At 43.1% G+C, this 17,758-nt stretch overlaps 1 protein-coding gene across 1 annotated transcript; it reads left to right on the forward strand.

Annotated features, from left to right (window-relative positions):
* The first annotated feature begins 13,262 nt into the window (after positions 1-13,262).
* On the forward strand, positions 13,263-17,637 carry hps6 (HPS6 biogenesis of lysosomal organelles complex 2 subunit 3). Its single transcript, XM_086122734.1, has one exon. The coding sequence runs from the start codon at positions 13,535-13,537 to the stop codon at positions 16,235-16,237; it is 2,703 nt and encodes a 900-aa protein (XP_085978860.1). The 5' UTR covers positions 13,263-13,534; the 3' UTR covers positions 16,238-17,637.
* The last annotated feature ends 121 nt before the right edge of the window (positions 17,638-17,758 follow it).

Raw genomic sequence — 17,758 nt, forward strand, 5'->3', positions numbered from 1 at the left:
CCGGCAAAAAAAATGCCTCCATCATAAATCAAAAGGAGGAGAGCACCATGGAGTCAAGCGGAGTCTCATTTAAGAATTTGAAATAAGCATCTCCCCCAAACAAAACAAAAATGAATGTGACAACATACGTCATTTTCTTCATCTTCTTAAACGGGCCACGAGTTCCAAATATTAACTCTGCTCCAATTCTTAGAGAGGCTTTTTAAATTCGTGCCTAGCACTTTAAGATTTGGTCTTTCAATTGGTCAATTTGGAACTTGTTTTTAGCTTCAGACAGGGTTGCGACTACAGTTGCCGTTCATGACTATTTCATGGATTTTTGGACTCATGATTAATACAAGAAGTAGCACAAGTTTGGAACTTTGAGCGGACTTTACGTGAAAGGCTTGATAAGAGCTGGTGGGACAGTGTCTGTCCCTTTGCGCTGACGGCAGCCACATAAGAGGAGGATTATTAAAAATATATAAAACACTAAAAAGGGCGATAGTGGACTTCAAAGACTGTTGATACAATATGTTCCCAAATCACAAATTGCAAGAGCACGTGTCAACTGTGTGTGTGTGAGTGTGTGTATGTGGGTGAGAGAGAGAGAGATAAAGAGAGAGCTGTGAGGTTCAAGTTTTAAATAATGGAACAGCTCTGACCTCTTTTGTGTTTCAAGTAGGATTAACAAATTTCCAGGGCATAAAGTGTGGTCTAGAAACACACACACATGCATGAGAGGACACACACACACACACACACACACACACACAGACCTCACGCCCAATATGCATTTTTAATAGATGCAATTGCTTTGCTTTCTTGCACAAGTCACTTCGATTTCAAAAATGGCAAGTTAAAAAAAGAAAACATTTTTAAAAGCTCCATGTCCGAAATTATTCAGAAATTCTTTTTTTTAGAATGAGTAAGACTAGCTAGTTATTAGATTGCTTTTTTTTTAAGTGTCATTGTTTTCTCAAAGGTCCTTTTTTTCTCTCAAAAACTTAACTTCTTTACACTCTGTCATTTTGAGTCTCGAGAAGCCTTTCAACAGACGAAATTTGATTCATCTCAAAATTAGGCCATCATATGAATCAAATTTGGGCTCAACTGTATGTTACAGCAGCCTAATCAAACATCCAACTTGATGGATGACTTCTGTAAATTAGACACGATTCACACCCAAAGCCACATAAATCATCATTCACCACAAAGGTTAACTGACAATTCTTACCTTTAACTCAGTCAGACGGAAACTCATTTAAAATCTGTCAGACACCCAAGACCTGTATAATGAAGTCTGAGAAAAGAATGAGTCGGATGCATCATCCATCCAGACAGGCCGCACATACAGTATAGAATTTACATTTGATTGCGTCCTCCAGTTTGCGGTTCCGTACAAGTAAAAGTGGGAGGAAAATTTGTCAGCTCATATTGACTCATCACTTCAATGCAGATGAACTCCAATGCAAGAGATGGATCAAAAATTCAGTCAGTAAAGTAGGAGGTGGGGGGTGGGGGGGCGGCTATTTGCATTGTGCTGTGTCGGTCACTTTGCTACTAATTTAGTACATTAAAATACCTTATGAGAGAAATCGTTTGATTAACTAAGTCACTAAGACTAACAAGTCACAATAATACTATCTCAGTCCATGTAGAGCAGAGGTCCCCAACCTTTTTTGCTCCACGGACCGGTTTCATGTCAGACACTATTTTACGGATCGGCCTTTAAGGCCGCAGCGATACAACAATATAATATCATATGACCTGCATGAAAAGTGTGGTATTTTCGAAACATAATAACAAACACGAATCAGGACATGAGGAACGTCCTATCTGGCTGCAACATTCTCAGGTCGCTATGGTAATATTTAAACGTGCCTTCAAAATAAGATACGGGCGCAAATAAAAAGTGCATGAAAAATACGACTCACCATCACCTCTTATAATGCAGCGTACGCTGGGTGCGTGTCAATCTCCCATTGAGAAAAAGTCATATTTGAAATCAGACTCCTGATATTGTCTATTAAATCTAGCCTTCTTTTTCTTGAAAGTCGTAGGCTCCTCTTCTGTGTCTTGGCTGGGCCTTTTCCCCTTCCCGAACAATGTTTTCAAAGACGTTCGTTTTTTTTATGCGGTAACTTATCACGTGACCGAGAAGCGCGCATTCACCTGCATCAAGAGTGACATACTGTAGACTGATATAACAGAGAATTCGGTAATTTTTCAAAATAAAACATCTTTCAAATTCCGGAATGAATAAAACAGAAGGAATACAAGTTATGTATTCTTTCTGAGCGGCCCGGCACCAAATGACCAGCGGTTGGGGACCCCTGATGTAGAGACCATCCAGCTTGGTTTATGGCACTTTCCTGAGATCTTGTGGTCAAACAGATGTTTATTGACCTGAGAGAGCTCCCTCTAAATTTCAAAACCCAGCCCGGGCCGCTACGAGAGATCGATCAAAGTACACAAAAGCGTCGCTTTAGGGAGGATGAAGTGGGAGTCAGACGTTGTTTTATTAGAGGGAAGTTCACAATTAAAAGGCGCTGGCGCTGGCGCTGGCGCTGGCGCAGCCGACGCACGGACATGCGTTGATCAGGTTGATAAATGGCTTGGTATTGATCTGTCAACAGATAAATGTGAGGTTATCTCAAAGTAGGAGGCAGTCAATTACAAGCCCCATGCAGTGCCCAGTTTCTTTCAGAGATGCTCCGTTACACTGGTCAAAATGTACACACAGGAGCAAAGAAAGAAAAGGCCTTGTTACAAAATTGAACTTTTTCACTCTACAGTACAGGTATATTTCCACAATTAGCATACAAGAGTTGATGTGTGGCACGTCAGCGCCCAGGGGTGATGGAAAGGATCGGGGCGGTGCCAACAGGCATTGGCATGCAGGTTGATGAAGACGAAACACTTGAAGCATGCCGACACGTTTGACGGATAACCATAATTCCAATCTTTTTATTTTTTTTCCCACCAATTATTTATGCTATAAAGCCATGAGAAGGCTGTGCTTTCCATGTGTTTTAACAAGAGGGAAGCTTTTGCTGATGCAGGGTCTGATCCGGAGAGGCTTCCCTGCCAATCTGAATGAAGCGTTCACCAGAGCGGCTCGGCAGGCTGCACCTGCTACCCGTCTTTGTGCTGCCAAATCCAGCAATGGGGATTCACTCAACATGGAGGTCCCAACAGAAGCAAATGTTTCTGCAGTAGTGTATATACTGTATATGCTCACATTGTGTACAAAGCAACCGTTGTCTCACAAATGGCCCACCAGGATTTTTGCAGGACCAAAGAAGAAAAAAAAAAACACTTGGGGGGGGGGGGGAGGCGCTGTTCATGTTGGAACTCCTGACCATGTCATTTTTAAAGAGCAGGATGTGCGACTGATTACGATTATTGCTTGTCTATCAGCCTAGTTTGGTTGAATGTTTATTACAATGTTGGTAAAATATCTCCAAGGGCACCAACCCTGTTTTGGAGCGTCCCTTGCCCTATAGTTTTAGTTTTATAGCTCTAATAACGGTTTGTTTCCACGTTTCTGCTCTCAAGTGCCCCTTTTACAACAACGTGCAATACTGCAGAAATAATATCGAGGTTAGCGTCAGACAACACGGCGAGACAGACGTTTTCCTCAGCTGGTGAGGGAGGACAATAAACTGCTAATGAGACAAACCTCTCAGAGAACAACAACTCCCAAACGACTTTTGGACCATTCAACAGGCAGCTCTTGTTTACACTGTGAATAAAATATGAGCATCTAAATGTCAGGATCAACACATGGCTATTCGCAAACTGAAGAAAAGCCAAACTGTACTTTTTTTTTATTTTTAGAATGACTCCTACACTTCATGGATGAATCAGAATTAAAAGACTAGCGAAAAGGATCACGTGTGATGTGACCTGACAGTTACTCGCATCACGCAGATTACAGTGTTTGAAGATCGGAGGATATAATTCAAGGTATCTATTTCAATTGAGGTTATTTGACATGCAATAGCACGACGCACATTTCTGTCATGACAGAACAGTTAGCGGTTTAATGAGCATGCTTTGTTCGGTTAAGAGGTTAAAAACATGGAGGCAAAAGGGCAGGACCAAGGAACGATCGGGGCACTTACATGAGTCAATTGCATGGAAAAAGAATGTTGGGCGTGATGATGTGATAACTAGCGACTAACACAGAATGACACACAAGGTCAAAGACATGAGGTAATCAGGAGTGACAATGCACAGGTGTGGGAAGACACAATCAGGGGCAGGTGAGCATAAAAAAAAGTCGGGGGGGGGGGACAGGACACATGTTTTCATGTAACATGCGCACACTTGGGTTGTAGACCACGGGAATGGCAAATAACGTTTTCAATGGGTTTATCGACATTTTTTTTTCGAAAGGGGCGTGTCGACTTTTTAAATCAAAAGTGTCCAGTGAGTGTACAGTATCTGCATCTCCGTGTGCCAAAACATACAACCCAAAAATGGCGGCGCGTGTACGGCATGTCACCGAGGGCCTTCTCTGCCCAAACATCTGTCTTTGAATATACTGCGTATGAATTATAAATGTGGAAATGGTTGACTATACTTAAAACAAACTCAGTGGTTGCACCCAGTACACAAGGACGGTGGCGTGCCTCTGAGTCACATCAATACATTATTTACGCAGCTTTAGCGGCTGTATCCTTACAATAAGGTTCATTAAATGTATGGCTACAAAACAATCAAGGACACTTAGGGTGGCGCGATGCTTTATTGCATGTAATTAAAGAGGCAAATTAAGTTGTTGAGTGTCTCGGGCGTCGCTTCATTACCTCAATTTTGCTGTCAACTCCAGGCGGTATTTGAGGGAGCTCAGATGCCCATTTTATTGTTGTGGATGCGCCACTTAATTATGAAACACATACACAGGGGACACACATTCACGCAAGGCATTTACATACAGTATATTATTGATTGGATGTCATTGCGCAATTTATAACGAAACATATATTGTCTTACAGGTGATGGATGGGAATTTTTGACTTTCTTTTCGGATATTTCAGTGCAATTTGAGAAAAAGCGAGAACACAATCATAGACAATAAGACTTTCAGGAAAAACTGGGAAATGTTGCAGCCAGACACAATAAATGTTTCCCCACTCAGCTAGGTTGCTATGACAACACACCTACAGCTCTTTTTTTTCCCCTATCTGAGCAATCTCATGTGCAAATGAAGGCAAACAGCAAAGTCATTTTAAGAGTCAGTTCTCCACCTGACTCATAATGGCAGGTGGAAATCTATGCGTAGTCACATAAAGACAAGCCGGTCAGCATCTCATTTATAAGCAGTTTTTCATTTGTGGAATGCACAGGTATTTTCATACCGGTGGATGCAGCAAGCCTCACTGTACCTGTTAGCCAAGCTGGGCGTTCTGACGTAGCAAAGGCACGTCCGTAGAAGCGCGCAGGGCAAAAAATGGTTGACAGAGCATATTTATCAGGTATTCCAGAAAAGTCATCATGACTGTTTTCACCAATATGACTAAATCAGGTTTTTTAAAATAATCTATTTAGAAGAATTTGACAGCTCTTTCCGGCACAAAATAAATAAATAAATGTATTCACATAATTCAATTTTAGAAGAAAAGACCATTTCATAATGTACGATCACACGACACCAGGGTACCTCTGAGTGCCACAAAATTTATTGACCACCACTGACATGAATCGAAATGATGTCAGTCTTTTAGGTTATGCTATCAGATATTCCAAAAATGACTTACAGGTATTTGTCATTTTGTCCCCAAAATGGTATTAATCTACGACTGAGACCTCTAAGAAGAATAAATCGAGAGGCTGTCGTAAAGAATTGCACAGAGAAGATTGCAAGACTGCCTCCGACCTTAATCATCAGGTTTCTAGAAGACATAGTCAATTAATTGCATACTTCCTCAATGGGCTGTTAACTATATCTGATTTTTCACGACTTCCATTTTTGAATCTATTAAAATGTAAATTACAGCTGGGCGTCCTCTCTTCGAAGTAACTTAACATGTTATTTTTACTGACACCTGAGAAGAAGGCTAAATTCATCATTCAAGCCTTTCCACTGTTTTCTCAATCACTCGGCCTTCCGACAGAGCCTCAGCCATAATAAAATGAGCCTGAATGAAACGTCGCATCATGTGCGAGCGCGTCTTCAAGCCAGGCACTGGTTCCTCATTAAGCTCAAACAGGCTCCCTGATGCGTTAGGTCAAGTCACTGGCGGTACCCAATGTTGAAACATCAGCCCTAATCAGTCTTAAATGAACCTCAGGGGACCTTGCATGACAGAAACAACGTGACATTATGAAAAAGGTGCATTATGTCAGCATAGTTGCCTTTAACTTTGCGCAGTGGTAGATAACACATATTATTGTTTGACAGTGTGTTCACATCATATTAATAGGCACTTTGAAGCAATAAGGAGTACCGGTACACCAGATACGAGTTTAGTTTGTTCTATGACCACGCTTTTAACTCAAAACGCTTCTCAAATCATCATCTCCAATTAAAATGAATGGAAACATCATTAATCCGTTCCAACCCCACCCCCATTTGTGTGTGTGTGTGTGTGTTATGTATACATTAATGAGGTGAAATAGTCCTCCACCATATTGTTCTGGTGAAAATGTTCAAGAGGTGAGAGCCAAAGTAGAATGAAGCTGAACTGCTTTGACATCATGGAGGCTCATCAATCACAGAAGCACAGTGTTCCTGGAACGACGACGCTGAATCCATCACTTCACTTGATCTCAGATTTTACAGACGTTTGCCTCCCACAGAAATGCACGTTGCATACAAGTCCACGGCGACACAAGAAAACATGCACATTTGAGTGCCACATAAACACACTCAATGTACCAGCAGATTGTTTTAAAAATATTTGATTTATTCATTTACCAGAAGTAGAAAAGTACAGTACAGCAGAAGTACAAAAGAGCCAGTGAGGGAACGTTGTCACGGGAAGCTAACGTGAAACTAGCGTCATGTAAGTATGATAATGTCGAAAGAATGGAAATTATTTCATGAGGAAAGCGGAGAGAGCGCATGGGCAACTTGAAGTGTGCATAAAATGGAGCATCTCACGTGGCACAAAGAATAGGTTCCAAATCATTTTTCAAAAAGTAAAAACTAATTATAATGAAGAGTCAAAAACTGCCTCACAGGAAGCATTCATTGGAGCGTCTTTGTCAAATCTTTGGACTGTATACTGAGATTGCCATTGTCATTATAATTCAAACCAACTTGAATTACAAAGACAAAAGAGCTGCGCATATGAAACATGATAGATTTAAGATTAAAAAAGCTCGGATTTGATCTAAAAAAGGAGAAATCGCACGCCGTGTTTCTGTTATCTAAGATAACAGCTGAGTCACGCTTACAGCTGAAGGGAAATTTTCAAAAGGGATGAATAGACAAGGTAAGAAACTGTGAGATCACCAGTTTACCCAACACCCACACTCGCTTTTCTTTCTCACCCACCCTCCTTGGTGTTAAGTGAAATGACCACGTCTTTGCTTATTCGACGAGAGAAATGCAATGCAACTCAGTGAGACGCTGCACAAAGTTTCCAAAGACATCCGAGCAAAACAGCCCAACTAACTGCACATTGCGTATGCACTCAGCATCTCTCTTGTCTGTAGTGTCCTGGCAACCTCAGAACTGTGTGCGTTTGTGTGCACCTGTCTGTCTGCTGACCCTCCACATGCCCATACTGTTTGCCCGCCATGTCCCAAAGGCTTTTTGTAACACTTGCACCATTATCCACCCATCAGGCTTGCAGCATGTGTGTTTTCCTTAATCTATAGTCAAGAGCTGGGAGTGCATGTTAAATACAAAATAGAAAGAATTTGCTCCCAGTATGATGTAATCTAGTTCTCACCCACTGCGAACAACAACCACAACAATAAATTCAATTAATATCTAACCTTTGTCACATTTCTGAAGTCTGTTTTGAGTAAGACAGTAAATGTCAACATGATTTGAGTATACATTTTGGTAGGGATGAATATTGTGTGCGGGTTTGAAGGCTTTTTCAAATGATGCACATACAGTAGGTTTGCATCATTTACTGCTTCTCACATTGTCCACTTAATGTGTGAGGAGGTTGCCCCCCCCCCCTGTTCATACGTCCCCTGGCAAGTGCGTAATGAACGTTCATAGTTTGGATGCAAGTGCTCAGGGCCCTAACTTATCACGCAAAGGCCAACAGTGTCAAAGCCATTTTCCTCGCAAAATGTAACTAAATAGCATGACTCACTGAGGCCGTAATGTGCAAGGTGTCGCTGAATAAATTCGAATTACCTCCGCTGTCTGCATGCCTGGGAGCTCATGTTATTGACAGGAAAGCACTGGCTTGCAAGGTGGATAATGTGACATGTCATCTTAACAGTTCATTTAAAACGGTTTTGCACACTTGTGACATAAAATGAGAAAGATTGTGTTCAAAAGAGTCTTGACCAAAAAAAAAAAAAAAAAACAACTCATCTGGTCTACACTGATAATGACAGTCGTCATTGCCGGCAGCCTCTGATACACATCTGTCAAATAAACTGTGTGATTTAGTAACTGTACTTCTTTCTCATTTTAATCATGTTATTCATCATTCTTATAAAATAAGAATTGATTATGGTGAGATCGTGAATGCCACTCTTATCTGAACCGTCGGGACCAACTATAAAACATTATAGGAGTACAAAAAGCAGCTGCTGAACGCCTGTGCAGACTATTTCAAATGCCACCGCCACAGCGTAATGGCTCGGCAAGTCATTCTCATTTCACAGCTCATCGTCTGATGCTCTCATCAGCCAGTCGCACAAGAAAAAGCAGCAAAAAGGCCATCATTTGTCCCTAAAAGCATAACCCGTTATTTGTTTTGTTAATTGTTTGCCAAAAACACAAGTGTGTTAAATGCACAACCTGCACATGCACATTCAGACCCAAGAGAACGAGGTCCTGCGAGACCCAATTGGCTGATTTGCTTTTGTTTATCTGGATGACATTTTCATTTTCTACACTTACCATTCAGAATACGAGCAACAAGTACGGCTGTGTTCTACATGGGAGCAAGCTGTTTGTGAAGGTGGAGGGAGTGACTGGAAGCTTCAGATGACTCCAGTGAAGGAAACTACAGCCACCGAATGGCCTCTCTCTCAGTCTCTCCGCCAGAGCACAGTTGATGGTGAGTGGAGGATGTTGGGTGTTCATTATGATGCTGCTGAATGCATTGCTGCGGACTCAAACTGCCTGTCATCTGCCTGTCAGGAGGTCCAACATCGCAGGGAGCTGCTGAGTCAAACAAAAAAAGCCAAAGCTCTCGTGGAGTCAGTGCTCACTGAGCACAAGTTCATCAAGATTTTTGTCACCTCGTTTCAGCATTCAATCCTACTCTGTAAGAAGGCCACATGGCAGAGCAAAGCTATGCCCGGAAATATACATAATTTCTATTACAGCTGTGGTTGACTATATGGTTGCTTCCAGGGCAGAAGCATTGGGAGGTTTTAAGGTCACAGTCAGAAATAGCAACTCGGATCTATCAAGTTCCGATTGGATTGCAGCTTCATCCTTGAAGAGAAGACGAGGCACTCAGATCAGAGCTGCTGTCCTTGGTTTCGCACTGACTCACTATCATCTCTTAAGTGCTATTACGCAACATGGTAAGAATTTAGCATGAAACAGTCCCCCAAAAAGCCAAGCACGATTAAGTTTGGAACTGACTGTGTTCCTACAGTACATCACTTTAAAAATGGCCGGTCCTCATGAAACAAACTGCACGAAAAAAAAAAAAAAACAATATCAAGATTTTTAAAAAGTATGAATAAATGTTTTCTCTACGCATCAAGTCAACTAAATTCTTGTGGGAAGCATGTTCGTGCAGACTGAGGTTGAAGGCGGAATCAGGAAAAAAAAGCACATGAGAAAAAGAAACCAGATCAAGTATTTATTTGTAAAGCTTACATTCACTTGCCACGTTTAAGTATTGATTCATCTAAATTAGGCAATTTCTGAAATGATGACTTTCCACAGGAAATGAGCAATCAAATTTAAGAAATTGGTAAAAAAGAACCATATAACAATGTTTCAGCCAAACTATCGACCTCTATCTGCATCTCCCATCCATCTTTTTACATGAACTGAGTTGCAGCATTGATCACACGCACCACATCCTGATACTGCTACAGTACAAGTAAGATGTAAAAAATTGAATTAGTAAAGTAAAAAAATTAGTAACATTTCAAATATCCTAAAAAAGGCAAAACACTGGAAGTATAAAATTCATAATATGAACCAAAATGCCTTTAGCTTAGTGTCGGATTGTAGCATGAGGAGCTCACTATTGGCAATCAATGATTCATACAGACAAAGGGCCCTATTTTCGGGGCCAGGGCAAGTCTCACGCAACGCGGTTTCAAACTGTGTGCATGACTGGAGGTTTCTTTCTTTGAGTGTATTTGTAGCTGTTTTCCCGCCAGTCCACACATTGTCACATCAAGACAAGGAATTTACAATGGCACCGCATCATAATCAGGCATGCGGCAAATAATAAACGGCAGATATGAATGAGCTGTTTTGGAAGAACTTTCCAGCACCAAAACGAGCGGCCAAAAATCAAGCCTTCGCCAACCACTGGGCCCACGGAGAGCTATGAGGCCATTTGGCACTAGGCCACACAGGGAGACTGAACAAAATAGATTTTATTGCTCATCACAATGTGAAAGGCATTTTATTTGTGACACTGTCTGTGTCTCTGTCAAAAACAACTGTGCAATTAAGCCGAATTGGCACCAAGAAAGCCTAATTTAATTGATAAATGCTCATAATATATGATAACATGTGTCTGATTGATCCATTTATTCATAAATTGAGTACGGACGCAGTCGCACTAAAAGGACTATGAAAAAAGAGTGGGGGATCCACTTTGTCGATCAAAAATAAATAAAAAGCATGAAGAAAATGCAGTTTACGAGGACCAATTACGCCCTCTAGTGTATGTTAACGGGAGGTGCACACCAAAACAGGTCAAAGATTGTATTGGATGTACCGGTATATTTTTAGACGAAGCAATGTTTTGTCGCGTGAATGTCGATCTGAAACCATGATGACACTTCCTCCTCCATGCTTCACTGTGGAAACCACACATTTAGCTTCCTCTGCTCGCTTTTTCTGCACCTTATAAAAGAGATGGCGATTGGAACCAAAAATCTCAAATTTGGACTCATTGGTTCAAAGGGCTGATTTCCACTAATCTAGTGTCCATTGTGGACTTTGAAGACTCCCAAATTATAAAACTTACTGTTTTGATTACACTTTTTTTGTTTACCAAATAATTGCATCAATATTTCTTCACAATGTCGATGTTGTAAGTTTTCATCAACAATTATGGGAATTCTTTTGAATGATGTAAAAACACTGAATTAGAGGGTGTTGCTTCCAAACTTCTGACTGGTATTGTATGCCACATATATACCTACCAAGTTTATAAAGGATAGGGGCAAACGGAACTACAGTCTATGTGCATAAATTGAGCCAATAAAGCCACGATATTATAATACAGACTATTAGTAAATATCTTACTGTAATAAGGGAAAGCGGAACTACAAAATGACAACCATATTATACTCAAATATGAAACATACTGATATTACAGCCAACAAAGGCATTTTGCAACTGCTTATCATCATATGTGGCCCATGACAGTATTTTCCAGGCCTGCCATGCAAATAAAAACAAATAAACGCTAAAATTTGTGGTCCATGAATTCTGTCAATTGGCCACACATTATAAGTATTTGTAGGCTTTTTATAGCAATTACTCTAATTTGTGGCCAATTGACAGAATTCATGGACCACAAATAAAATGGCAAATGGTTTTTAGATGCCTTAATTTTACAATTCAGTCCTAGCTGTGTATTAAATGGAAGAATAATAAAGCGCAGTTTCATCTGGCAGAGACAACAGCTGTACATTATTAATATGACAGTTCACTTTTTAGGGAAGAGCAAGTGTTAACTTCCTGAAAATATTGGATGCAACGATAGGCCTTTATCAGAGGGGGCAATTCAAACAACAGCCTTTTATAGTGTACAAACATGGTCATTTTAAAACAATTTTAAAATCCTTCAGTTGAAAAACGTTCCATTCTCAGGGTAATGAAAGAAACTAATAGCTGCATTCCGTCGGTGGAGACTGAACGTTTTTAGGACTACTGTTTTAATTGAATTGCTCTGAATTAAATCAGCCTGTGATCCCAATAACATAATCAAATCAAGAAGAAAGTTCCATTTGTTTCTGACCTTGGGTAGCCATAACACCGTCCCATGATTTCAGATCGAGATTGTTTGTAGAGGCCTGAAACGATCATTAACAATTGAATCAGGTGTGTGGGAGTAGGGAGGGATCTAAAACAGGCAGGATCTGGCTCTCTAGGAACCGGAGTTCCGTAACCCTGCTCTAGGAGGGCATTCAAGACGGTTGGAGAACCATCCATCCATCCATTTTCCGAACCGCTTGATCCTCATTAGGGTCGCGGGGGGTGCTGGAGCCTATCCCAGCTGTCTTCGGGCAGTAGGCGGGGGACACCCTGAATCGGTTGCCAGCCAATCGCAGGGCACACAGAGACGAACAACCATCCACGCTCACATCCACACCTAGGGACAATTTTTAGAGCGTTCAATCAGCCTGCCATGCATGTTTTTGGAATGTGGGAGGAAACCGGAGTACCCGGAGAAAACCCACGCAGGCCCGGGGAGAACATGCAAACTCCACACAGGGAGGCCGGAGCTGGAATCGAACCCGGTACCTCTGCACTGTGAAGTCGACGTGCTAACCACTGGACTACCGGGCCGCCGGTTGGAGAACCATTTCAAGTGATAATCTCAAAAAAAAAAAAAAAAAAACGAATTGAGAGAATGCCAGAGTGTGTAAAACAGCAAAGCCTACTTTGTGGAATCTTAAATGTAAAACAAATTTGAATAACACTTAAGCTTATTTAAGGATTCCTAACGTGTTGCTAAATAGTCTGGATGACTTCAGTATCACAATGCAGAAAGGAAATTGAAAAATAAAAACGCTGAATTTGAAAGTGTTGCCAAACTTTTGACTGGCACTTTACGTGGGTGTGCGTGTGTGCGTGCACTCGCGGGCGGACACACGCGCGCACACACCCACGCATCTTTTTTTTCAACATTTTTCCTCGTAACACCCCTTTATGCAAATCAACTTCTGTGTCCGGAAATGAACAGTCCCGTGATGTCAGCTAGCGCCGTGTAGCATAGGAATGAGCCCGAGTCCGTTCACTCATCCAACTGCCTCGTTCTGTACCGGCAGTGACAGGCGGCGCTCCACTGTCATCGGCTAATATCACTTCAACCGGTACCCGAATCATGTCGGAGTTTATTTCTCTCCCCAATGGACGTGAAGGGTGAGTGAATAGCGCTCACATGACATGAGGGGATGCCATTAGGTTAGCAGGTTGGTGTGCTACACAGGCTAACGGGCTAGTTCAGCCTTACATTCCGCTATTCGCTTTATGGGAGTCATGTCGCGCTTTCTCCTGAGGCAACTGTCTGATTTTGGGGACTATACCGGCAAGACCGAGTTGTACGAGAGTTTAAATAATGAGGCTGACAACAGATTGACGAACGTTCGTCTGAGCCCAGATGGACGTCACGTTCATGTCATCCTCCACAAGCCGAAGATCGGTCTTGTGACTCTGGACAAGTATGAAAGACCTCAGCTGGTTCAAGTTCAGAGAAGGCTGGATTTGTGTTCCATACGAGGCGGTCCCATTGTGGATATTTTATATTTGGACACCAATAACAATAATAATGGCGTCAACAGAGACTTTGTGACGGTGGCTGTGATTTACGAGAATGGACAAGCTGAGTTTTGGCAGTTCCAGGATTGCAAAGGAGGCTGGAGTCTCCTGCAAACAGCCGACTTGTGTAACAGTCCCCGGGCCAGAGTGGTGTCTGTGTGCGCCTGCTCTAATCTAATCATTTGGTGTGAGGAGAGGCCACCCTCGGAGAGCTCCCCCTTTCTCAGCTCTGCCAGGAATAAGATGAGACATTGTATCTGCAGGAGAGACTTTGAGGTGGTGGAGGGGGCCGTCATTTTAGGAGGGGTGAAAATCGCCCTTCACAACAATCCTCGATTCACCGTGGTCGCCTCGGGACAGTATGTGCACCTCCTTCCAGACGTCAAATTAAAACCACTGAAAAAATTCTTCCTCTCTTGGTGCCCTCGTCAGGACTCCTTCCGGATCAGCACCGTGTGTAAAGCAGCCCCTTTGAAAAAGCACTCGGCGAAGGAGTCTGACTTTAGGAAGCTAATCACAGACTGTTTAGGGTTTCTGTCAGCTCTTGACCCTCCGGAGATCCTCAATGTCTCCCCTTCAGCGTGTGGGGGTTTGCTACTGCTTCTCAATACAGGCTGGGTTTGTCTCCTGCACCGCGATGGGATGCTGCGCCATATATACAAGATGGCGGACACATGTCCACTTAAATACACGACATACACCAGCCTCTGCACATACCAGGACACCTTGATGCTGGTCTTAGGCAAAAATCTCTATCTTATTGACTCAAAGTGTGGCAGAGAGCTGGAAACAATAATACTCGACTGGGAGGGGATTTTGTTTTCCACAAAGACTGACGGATCACCCCACTTGTTCTCGGAAAGTGGACTTTTTAAAGTAGTGCACCAGGATATGGACACTAAAAACCTAAAAAGGAAGTTGCCTTCTTTCACTGCAGCGGAGAACATTCACCCTGGAGCCCTCTTGGTGGAAGCTGTGTTTGAGGAGGCGTGTAAATATTACCAACAGAGGAGCCTGAGTAGCACCCAACTCACCGTGGACACCTTAAAGGAAGGGGGGAGGTTCCAGGCACCCATCTCTTTAGCATCCATACTACGTGATTACCTCAGCTCGGTGCCCAAGCAGAAAGCACAAGAAACTTCCCAAAATGGAGAAATCAGAGGCGATGTGGCGGAGGACAAGCTGAAAGTGTCACTGGAGCCTGAGCTGAAGGCCTTGGTTGCTGTGGAAAAGTTGAAGGGGACTCTGGTGAGGGCCAGCATGAAAGAAGTGGAGGTACTTTGTGAGAATCTAGTCCAGAAAGAAATAGCCCGGCTGCTGTCCGCCCCCGAGCTGCATCGGGACGACCTACTGTACCTCAACTCCATCTTCAGCGTCTTCCCCTGCCAAGCGTGGAGAGCAACACAAGCTGCTCTCCAGCTCCACGACAATGGGGATGGCTCTCTGACCAGCCAGGCGCCGCCAGACATGTGGAAAACCGTCCTCAGTCCCATGCCGAGCTTCCCTGCCTCGATCCCACTTACAAACGGCGGGTCAAAACATAGGAACAGTCCCAAAGCGGATCACAATGCCAATTGTACATCCAAGTCGACAATCTCCGCTTCATCCGTCGTCCTGCCTGTGTTCGAACTCCTCTGCCATTCTGTTTTAAGCTTCCAGCCCACTTGGCTGCCCCGCTTCCTCGAGCTCAGCCAGCAACAGCATGGCTCAGCCGGACTGCGCCTGAGCCTGGCCGCCTCCTCTTGGAGCTTCCCCGCTGGTAGAGCAGACAACGGTGAGAACAACGTGCCTCTCTATAAGCGCGCCCTGAGCGTGCTGTCGTCCGCGAGAACAGATCGGGACCAGCTGCAGGAACTGGAGGTGGAAGTGTTGATGGTCAGCGGGCGGCCCACCGCCATTCTCCAGGCGCTGAGGATTCTGATTGGACAGCAGCAGTGGGAGAAGGTGACCCAGGTGGCCCAGAGGTTCTGTAAGCAGAGTCCCCTGCTGAACAAGGAAATCTTCACCACGCTGCTGTGTGAGGTGACCCAGCACAGAGAACTGGACCCCTACCTTGACCTGCTGTGGGCCCTGTGCCCCGAGGACCTCACCGTCACCACCATTCTGAACCTGGTGCTGAAAAACCTCCCGCCGCCAAGCAGCTTGTCACCCTCTTCCCTTTGTGTGGACTTCAGGCCCAGTGCCTCCCCAGCTCCCTTTGGTGACCCACAAAGTGGTCAGGTGACCGTCGGTCTCCTCAAACCTCTGCTGAGAAAGGTCCTCCAGAGGGAGACCAAGCCAAGCCAGCATTATGCTGACATCCTCCAGTCCCCCTCCTTCCCGCCTCCCACGCCCCCCCGCATGCCTACAGAGCCATCCAAAACAAGCACAGACTCACCCCGGGACAGTACCTTAATTCCTGGTTCTAACTGCTGACCGCCTGTGATGTGACCACACATACTTTATTTAGAAACTCGTAGTTGTGTCATAACTTTCAAGCGATGGCTACTCCATAGTGTTACCATGTAAATACTTCTGCTAATTGTTACATGTCCACAGTGAGCCGGTGAACTAATTTATCCCTTCAGCGTTACATGCATGTGGATGTTAAAGTTAACATTGGCTTGCCACAGTTGTGTTCAAGTGTTTGAAAGTACCGTAAAGCTTGTAATGACTTAGATCACTAACTTTTGGCCTCATTCACACAAACCGTTTTTTTTTCCCCCATTACATTTAGTAAAATGCCAGCTCAGAGCTTGGGGTATCTTCTCTGGAGTTTGGATGTCTCTTTGTAGTACGGCTTCCTCTTGTATTCCAAAAATTGCATGTTGGGTTTATTGACAACTCCAAATTATCCAAAGGTGTAAATCGATCCAATGTCCATATGTGCCCTATTGTTGACAGGCATCTGTATATGCCACCTACAGCCCAAAGTCAGCTAGGATAGTAGACAACTACTCTAACATATGGCTGAATTTCTCCCCCCGATTATACAGTATAATATTTCATTTGTGGGAGAGGGTTAATTGTACCTTTTCTATCAATGACAGATTGCTGTTTGACTAATGCACTGGACAACTTGCAAATAATGTTTTTGCACTAACAGGGAAGATTTATTTTGGCAGAGTGCGTTGAAAATGTAGTTTTAAAAATACTTGTGGGGGTGTGTGTTTTTTATCTGACGCATCAAAGAAAGGTTTGTCCCCAAATGCTCCACAATGTCCAATGCTGTCATCGTGAAAGCCCCCCCCCACACACACACACGTTCTTTTTCAGCTCACAAGACATTCCTGATAGAGATGCCAAAGGAAAAGTGACTAATAGTTGAGACTTCAAATTCAATTTCAGAGTAATTCCAGCATGAGGGGGCACACAAAGTCAGTTTGTCTTCCGCAGAGCTGTAAACAATCCTGAGTCTCATCTCTGCTGACCTCGATGCTCTAGTTTACTATAACCTCAGTCAGTTGTTTGTATTAAGTTATTCAAGTGCCATGTTGTTTGGTTGTTTGGTCATACTGTATTGCCCCTACTGCGGCATTAAACATCACAAGATTTGTTGCCCGCAAAAGCCACTGTGACATGTTTGTAACAGTATCAGACTAGATGGTTGCTTTCGTTTGAATGTTATTCCTGCTGTAGTAGTTTGAACACATTTGGCTCCACTGTAATCAAATGACTGTTGTCACTAAATTTACCAAGACTCGCTTCAGTGAACTCTTTCATTATTAATGTAGCTTCAACAATTTCCTTTGTTCGGGTAAGGCTCCCCTTTTGTCAAAAATCAGCCAAACGTTGTGTACAAGTGTGTCTGAATGCTATTAAACTGTGATAAAGTGCTTGTGCTTTTTCAGCCTCAAATGCTGCCTACTTCGTATTGTATTTGCTCACAATTTAGCCCCCCTCCTCCTAAAAGTAATGAACTGTATTTCTGTATAATTCAATTTCAATCTAAAAAAA

The sequence above is a fragment of the Hippocampus guttulatus genome, chromosome 10 (assembly GCF_054856545.1).
Source record: "Hippocampus guttulatus isolate MCC_2025c chromosome 10, RoL_Hgut_1.0, whole genome shotgun sequence".
Lineage (NCBI taxonomy): Eukaryota > Metazoa > Chordata > Actinopteri > Syngnathiformes > Syngnathidae > Hippocampus > Hippocampus guttulatus.